Source organism: Cordyceps militaris, assembly GCF_000225605.1.
Source record: "Cordyceps militaris CM01 unplaced genomic scaffold CCM_S00004, whole genome shotgun sequence".
NCBI lineage: Eukaryota > Fungi > Ascomycota > Sordariomycetes > Hypocreales > Cordycipitaceae > Cordyceps > Cordyceps militaris.
Genome location: NW_006271972.1, coordinates 995,851 through 1,004,078, shown reverse-complemented (window position 1 = coordinate 1,004,078; position 8,228 = coordinate 995,851). Strand labels below are relative to the sequence as shown.

The 8,228-nt window shown below is 51.6% G+C and overlaps 2 protein-coding genes across 2 annotated transcripts; one reads left to right on the top strand and one right to left on the bottom strand.

The window, feature by feature from the left end:
• Positions 1-1,658: 1,658 nt before the first annotated feature.
• CCM_05345 (MOSC domain containing protein) lies at positions 1,659-3,793 on the top strand (the record flags this gene model as incomplete). Its single annotated transcript, XM_006670489.1, has 5 exons — positions 1,659-1,706; positions 1,754-2,797; positions 3,094-3,205; positions 3,353-3,595; positions 3,642-3,793. 5 exons carry the CDS (start codon positions 1,659-1,661, stop codon positions 3,791-3,793), a joined length of 1,599 nt encoding a protein of 532 aa, XP_006670552.1.
• Positions 3,794-4,043: 250 nt separating this feature from the next.
• On the bottom strand, positions 4,044-7,825 carry CCM_05344 (nuclear condensin complex subunit Smc2; the record flags this gene model as incomplete). The annotated part of the gene is made up of 5 exons (XM_006670488.1): positions 4,044-4,308; positions 4,385-7,473; positions 7,531-7,651; positions 7,705-7,745; positions 7,799-7,825. 5 exons carry the CDS (start codon positions 7,823-7,825, stop codon positions 4,044-4,046), a joined length of 3,543 nt encoding a protein of 1,180 aa, XP_006670551.1.
• Positions 7,826-8,228: the final 403 nt, after the last annotated feature.

Here is an 8,228-nt window from a genome sequence, read left to right as displayed (position 1 = left end):
ACAGTGGCCACAGGGCTTCCACAGTGGCCACAGGGCTTCCACAGTGGCCACAGGGCTTCCATAGTGGCCATAGGGTAAAAGGCGGTGAAGCTAAATTGACGAATTCGGCTTAGCTAGCGCCAAGAATGAGCCCCTGTAAACCTGTCGAGCACAAATGGTACATCTGGTAACAACCCCACACAATCCACTAGTACCTTTTACAGCGGGGCCGCAGTCCCCGGGACTGAGTCTTAGTCTCATGATCACGGCCTTAGTCCACAAAACTGATGGGGCTTCTCCGATGGGACTTGTCGAATTGTCAAACGGGTCCCATTGATACCGACCTACTATCACCAGTGGTTGGAAATTCCACACCGTGGTGGCATGTCGTCGCAGTCGCGGGCATCACCCCCCCAACTCAACCACGACAGAGTCAAGCTCTCAAAAATTTTGTTCGCTTTATATTCATAAACTTATGGAAGCAAAATTGGCATCTGGATACTTGAAACATATTACGTCTATAACTAAAATTATCAGGCTCCTGTTACCTGGGAAGCTTCACAGGAAGCATTGCAATAATACACATGGCCTGCAGTAAGCTTTCTTCCATTTACCGTCCATTTTAACATGGCTTTATACTGATACGCCAGTTTTACTTCATGTTAGCTTGGAAACGACTAGACGTTCACTGCCGAAAGATGCAACGTCACTCTGCCCAACGGCTGGAGTGGGTGTCCTTGTTACCGGCAAGTGTTGGGAGCTATTTTCTCCTTTTTTCACCACATTCGTCTCCCTCTCTTGAGGTCGATGGTCTGTGTCCTGTGCCAAAGAAAACCCCGGCTAGATCACACAAGTGGATGAGGTCGTAATTAGTTGGACTGTCAATCGTGATAGGAACTTTGAGGTAGGAACAACTTACAACAACAACGTGCAAGGTTGTACCCGCGAGCGGACGGCAGACGGTTCGTCGCACCAGTCACAAAAGTGGCGGCCATGCTTTAACCCGCCATTTAACCTTTTCCCGCCATGTAACAACGTGCGCCAACGGCAAAGGCTGAGTGAGGAGCCAAGCCAAGTCGAAGTCGAAATCTAGAGTTTCGTGCCTGTACCCTAGCGCCACTGATGCACTCTAGTTGATGGTCGGGTATTTGCAGGGCCGGTCATGCACAGACCGACGGCATAATTTTTCAAAGCTTCGGCTTCGGATCAGCGTTCTCGCACGGAACTTTGTATCGAAGATCCCATGGGAGCGAGAACCGTACGCGGGCGGTGGAGCTGTCTCACAGTCAACTTGGTCGAAGCCACAGTGTCATTTACCCCGGCCGTTTTAAATAACTAGTTCAGAATCATCAACTAGTCGGCACGTACGGGGGCCACAGTGCTGATAGTCAGGGCAAAGACGGGCGCCGAGATGGAAGCCAAAAAGAAGTGCTCAGTGCTCCTTCCATCTGTCGCTCGCCCACCTACCCTGCAGCCAACCGACTGAGCACCACCCTTCTAAAAAATCGAGAGAAGACGATGTTTTCTTAAATTCTCTGATCGAACGCCGAGGATTGCTTCTTGCCCGATTCATTGTTTGAAAGCCATATCGCCACCAAGTTGGCTTGCGCCCTGCCAATGGCACTGAGGCTGTCTGTCAGTGGAACCCGGGCCCCTCCGGAGGCGGGCTCACACACTCGATGAAACAAACATCTGTCTTTGCGCAGAACCGTCTTGCACCGTTCTCGGTATGCGACTTCTTGTACTATCCCATACAACACAAGGTTTGTTCTAGCACCACATCAAGATTGAATGCGCGAGCATTACCTCTGGTTATATTCCACCTCGCGCTGAGCCTGTTCCGGGCCCATTGTCGCGCGCCAAAATGCCGTCGTTTGCCGAGATTGCGTCGTTGTTGGATGCGTCGTCGATATTCTTGTTTCTCGTCACACTCGTCGTCTTTTCCATACCCGTCTTCATCATCTTCCCGCCCATCCCGGTGGAGAGGTCCGATGCACTCGGGCAGACGCACTCCAAGGTCGGGATCCCACAAAGGGAGAGCAACCTGCGCGACCAATACCAAACGGCGCAGACACGCTCCCACGGAGCCAACGGCCACGCCGCGACGTCTCAACCAACGCCCAAGATCCACAGCCTGCACATTTACCCGCTCAAGTCATGCCGCGGCATCGAGCTGACCGAGGCCACGGTGCTGCCCACAGGCCTGGAGCACGACCGTGTATTCTGCCTCGCCCAGCGGAAAACCAGGAAGCGGACCGGACGTGATGCCGCGCCTCCCGAGCCTGCCGCCTCGCTCGCAGACACCGTCGACTACTGGGAGGTGCTGACGCTGCGGCAGATGGCGCCCATGGTTGGCATCAAAGTCGACCTGTGGCTGCCCGACAGCTCCAAACACAGCCGCCAACTCGGACCCATGACGGCCGACGACGGCACCGGCCACAGCGACAGCTTCCTCGTCGTGCGCTTTCCCTGGCGCAGCGCAGGCGTCAAGGGATTCGTCGAGACGGTGGCGGCCAAGCTGAGCCGAGGGCTATCCGCCACTCCCGAGCGCGAGTTTATGCTTTCCATGGGCTTTCCGTCCGACCGTGAGGTAAAGGCCCGCGGCTACTCCCACGCTGAGGTGACACACTTTCGGAATGTGATACCGGCCCTCAACATGGGGGCCGAGTTACCCACAGAGCTTGCTCTATACCTCGGACTCGAACCCGGCCAACTGGCCGTCTTTCGCCTGGATCCTGACCACCGTCGGCAAGTTTTTGACTGCGCGCCAACTCGCGAGGTGGCCGGCTACCAGCCTGAAATTGACTTTCAGGATGCAGTAAGTAGAACCTAGTTCATTGTCTTCAACTCCTCTTTCAATATATTACTCATATGGCAACTGCACGTCCCCAGCCGACCTGAACGGCTTACCCCCCCTCTTCTGAGTTCATTGTCTCAACGAACTTAGCGTTGTTGCATCGCAGCAACATGGAACAGCGCTCCGGCGGTCCACACATATCTGCTTCCCGCCATCCGTAACCATTAGCCCTATCTGATGAGCCGATATTCACATGCTTCGAGGATCCAACCCGACCAAGACTGAAAACTCTAATTGACTGACGTGATCGGCATTAGTACCCGCTACACTTGCTCAATCTCAGCAGCGTTCGAGCTTTGGAATCAAAGATTCGCCGGGATGCAGACATTGATCGACTGGATTGCCGCCGGTTCAGGCCCAACATTGTCGGTGAGTGTAGAGTATATTCAGCTCGGCAATTCTTTCGTCATATCTCGCTAGACAAGAGTTTCTCCGTGTCGCTAGCACAACTGCCACGCATCATTCGCAAATGCTATTGTACCTATGCCTTTCACTGACATTTTACTGCCACTTTAGTTTCTGGCCTCCCAGAGTACGATGAGGATGACTGGAAGTCTATCCGGTTCAAAGCGGCGAGTCGCAAGGACACAGATGCTCTCTTTGATGTCTCTTGTCGAACTGTTAGGCAAGTTATTCCTTTACATGACTTGGAAAAAAAGAACACATGCTACGCTCCCCAACGGGAATATCTGTCCATGCAGCTAATCTATCGTCTTGCGCTGCAGATGCAAATTACCCAATGTCGACCCAGCTACTGGGGTGAGGCACAAAGTAGAGCCAGATTACGCCCTCCGACACTACCGAGAGATCGATGCCGGTGCTCCGAAGAAGGGCTGCATGGGCATGCAAATGTGCCCGCTCTTCTCGACTGACGGCGTGCAAGATGACCTGCAATCCACGATCCGAGTTGGCATGGAGATTGCCGTTCTCAAGCGAGGGACGCATCGTGCCTTGTGAGGACTTGAACGCACCACTTCCGCCGCGCCAAAGGCGACATTGTAAACCATTTCATGTTCATCATGATGATGTATCTCTTGTATTAAAATGTTATCAAATAAAACAAACAGAAAAGCAATTCTCCACGCTCCCAGTACTTCCAGTCCCATATGCAGCAAATCATGAGCGACATAAAATAATAACTCGTTTCCGGCGACGAGGCACATGTACAAAAATATCAACACCGGTAAAGCCATTCCCTTTTTGGATTCTACTTGAGGTCGGCTGGTGTCAAGGCTTGCACCATACTGGTGCCTTCGCTGAAGCGTGTTCGGAAGATGCGGTTTGCATTCTGGAACATGCCGTCTTTGAGACTGACGACGATAAACTGCGAGCCCTTGAAGCGCGTCTTGATGAGACGTCCAATGTTCTGCGTATGCGACAGATCCAGGGCAGCGTCCACCTCGTCCAAGATGTACATTGGCGCCGGCTTGAACTGTAGGAGCGCCATGATCAAAGACAGGGCCACCAAGGAGCTGGAAAGAAGAGTCAGCATTTTGTAGACCCAAGATGGAAAACCAAAGTTTGTGCAGAAGAAGATAATAAGCATACCGTTGACCCCCGCTCAGTTCCGTGAGACTTTGCTTCCACACCTTGCCGAGACAGACCTTGACCTCGAGACCGTCGCCAATCGTCTTGCCTTCGGGAGGATCAAGCTTGGCGAAACTGCCACCTGGCAACAGCTCAGAGAAGATTTGGCCAAAGTCGCCGTTGACCTTTTCCCACGTTTCCCGCAGGGCCTTCTTCTTGTAGTCATCAAGACTGAAAATGGTTTCCTCAATCTTCCTCTTATCGCGAATCACAGTCTTGATCATGTTCTTGAGAGATACCTCCTTCTTCTCCACACTATCAATCATGTTCATGACCTTTGGGTTAATCTTCTTCTTCATGCCTTGCGAGCGTTCCGTCAAGTTGCGAAGAGTCGATTTGCTTTCGGCAATGTTCTGGGCTTTGAAGTCATATGGCGTACCACTGCGACCAAACTTCTCGTGCTCGTCATGAATCCAGTCATGGTCGCCTTCCAGTCGAGATACATTTTCAGCTGCAGTTTGCTGCTCCTTGTTGAACTTTTCAACCTGATGCCCCAGCTTTTGCATCTCCAGGCCTTCTTCAGCGATACGAGCAGTTTTTGAACGCGTAGCTTCATCAAGTGCGCGCAGCTCGTCATCGAACTGGTTCAATTTGGCGCGTTCATCATCTAGATCAGCTTGGATGGATTCGTGAGCCTTTTTCAGCTGGACTTGCTGCTCAGTGACCTCTTGCATGTCATTTTCTTGAGTTTTGATGTTGAAGCCCGTTTCATGCAGTTGGTCTCGAGCCGCCATGATATCAGTGTTTACTTGCTCCAAGTCAAGCTGCGCACCCTGTAAACGCTTTTGTAGAGCTTTTACAGCTCCTGTGTTTTTTTGCAGATCGGTACGAAGCTTATCAACTGACTTTTGAAGCTCAATAAGCTTCCCATCTTTGTTGCTGTCGAAGTCTTTCATATCCTTCTCGATACGCTTAACATCGGCATTGGCTTCGGCTTGACGGGATTTCGCTTCAACAATGCCCTCTAGAAGCTCAGCGATAGTGGTTTTCATGTTCTCAACCTCCTGTATGATGGAGGAAGAAGAGTTTCCGCTGATTTGCTCTTCACTCAGCTTGATCTCGTGGTTCTTCAGGTCCAGGTCTTGCTTAATGCGGCGAGCTTGGTCGATCTTTGACTTTTCCTTAGCCATCTTTGCCTGGACCTGCTTGAGAGAGCCCTCGGCGTCATTAAGCTCACGTGTTAAGTTGTTGAGTTGCTGCAGTGTAACGAGGACGCCGCTCGAGGTCGGAGCACTGCCACCGGAGAGAGTTCCTGAGGGATCATAAGAGTCTCCCTCGAGTGTGATACTCCGCATCTTGACGCTGGGATCAAACGTGACACGCTTAGCGGTCTCTGCATCGTCGCAGACAAGGGTGTTTCCGAACACGTACTCCATAGCAGAGGAAACCTCATCGTCATATCCAACCAGCGACAACGCGAGATCGACTTTGCCTGGGGCGATATTTTGGGCGGTCGCAATTGTCTGCGCAGAGGCTTTAAAGGCGGAAATTTTGTTCAGGGGAATAATAGTCACACGTTTCCTGAGTTTGCCCTTTTGTAGAAGCTGCGTACCCGTGACTTCTGAGTCGACTACCACGTTGTACAGGCGACCGCCAGCACATATTTCCAGTGCCGTTCCTGCTTTGGTGTGATTTTTGTCGAGGGTAAAAAGCTGGGCGACTAGACCCTTGACCTTTGAGCGATCAAAGTTGGGCACTGGGTCTGCGTAGTTGAAGTCAATGTTGGCAACCTTCCTCTTCAGCTTATCCGATTCTTGACGAAGGCCACGAAGAGTTTGTTGCAAGGTGGATTCTTGCTTGTACATTTCCTCCTCTTGACCAGGCTCAAACCCAAGCTTGGCCAGCTCCTTCGCGAGCCTCTGGGCCTGTGATTTTAGCCCCTCATGATCGCGCAGTAGGCCGGCATTCTGCTCCCTGGCCTTCTTTGCTCGTGGCTCTTCTTCCTTGACTCTGCTCTGCAAGTGGGTGATTTTGATCTTGGATTGTTCTTGCGCAGTGGCAGCCGCATTGGCGCGACTCTTGGCGTCTTGTAGTTGGCCTTGGTAACCATTTTCCTGGCCATCCTTGGAAGCCACACCGGTTTGAAGTGTCTGTAGCAGCTCTTCTTTCGATTCCACCTCTTCGGCTTGCTTGGAGAGGCTGTCTTTCTCAGCGTCACAGTTCGCCTTTGCCGTATTGAAGGTAGCTGTCTTTTCTTCCAGTGTGGCCTCAAGTTCAGCGACCGTCTTTTCCAGAGCAAGTTTCTTGTCCTTCTCTTCTGCCAAGCTAGAGGTCTTTAGATCCATTATTGTCGCTAGTCGGACCAATTCGTTGGCATGCTTCTTGACTTTCTCCTCCAACGCCTGAGCCTTGCTGCCCTTTTTGGCTTCCTTCTCTCGCTGAGCTTGAATCTTCTTCACGTCTTCCTCCAAGTGAGAGAGCTCGCTTCGAAGTCTTTTGGCCGATTCTTCGAGCCTGGCGTGTCTCTGCTTCTTGCCCTCTAAATCAGCGGCGGTCTGACGGAGCTTCTCTTGGCATTTTACATAATCGTAAGCTACGACTACTCGGGTCAGTCGCTCAAGATCATTTTGCGTCTGTTGGTAGTCAAGAAAGGCTCGCTTTTCGGTGCGCAACTTGTCAAGCTTGGGCTCAATTTCGTCTTTGAGGAGCTCTCTGAGTTCCTGAAGCTTGACCTCCTTCTTGGCCATGGTCTTCAGAGCCTTGTCTCGACGATCCTCAAACATTCGCGTTCCGGCCGCCTCTTCAATCATGGCAAGAATTTCAGCAGGCTTCATGTTGAGGACCTTTGTGATGCGTCCCTGCATAATCAGGAAGTTTGGGTTGTTGATATTGAGCTGGACGGATTGGAAAAGGTTCTGAACGGTTTGTTGCTGAGCTCGATGGCCATTAATCAGGTATTTAGATGTGCCGCCAAGAACAATTTGTCGCGTAACGCTGATTGATGCATATTCTTCGAAGCCGATTGGGGATTTCTTAGTGTCTCGGTTGTCGAAAACAATCGTCACGCTCGCCTTGGTGACGCCGGCCTGGCCGCGCTTGTATATAAGATCCTTGGAGTAGTGTTAGTGACTGCAGCACGGCACACTTGCATGTTGAACCATGTTTACCTGGAGATTTTGTGCTCGCACTGTGGTCATATTGGTGATGCCAAGGACAAAGCAGATGGCGTCCAGAATGTTAGATTTTCCACTGCCATTAAGACCAGTAATTGAGTTGAAGCTTTCATCCCTAGAGACCAGTCAGCGCTGTATTGCGCTGGTAACGCGTCGCGTATAACAAACCATCCCGAGATGACCGTACGCACGGCGTACGACTTGAAGCCCTGCAAAGTCAGTCAGCATAAAAGCAGATCATGTATCACTTGAATAGTCTCACGTCGATGACCACTTCTATCACCCTCATGATGCCGTATTGGAGTGTTCGTAGACTGTGCTGTTTCGAGCCTTGACTGGCGGCGCACTTCCGCCTCAACTGCCGGCGAACGCGAAAGTAAACATCGCTTGTTTGGGTTCTGATAAGCCTATCTTCACGTGATGTAATTCTGGAGTGACGCGCCGTGACGGTTGGATGGCAAACGGCCAGGCTGGGCCAAACCGTGACGATTTCGCGCTAACCTGATCTGGCTGGAATCAAAACATTGAGTGTGGAACGGAGCGCCTCCAATAGCTCGCGAATACCAGGCATGAGCTTGAACACCTGCACTTAACAGCTCCTTCGACTTTCTGGCTGGCCAGCATTTGCATTATTTATGCTTTCGCTACCACCGCAGTCCTGGCATAGAAACTCCTAGAACAACCAGCACAAC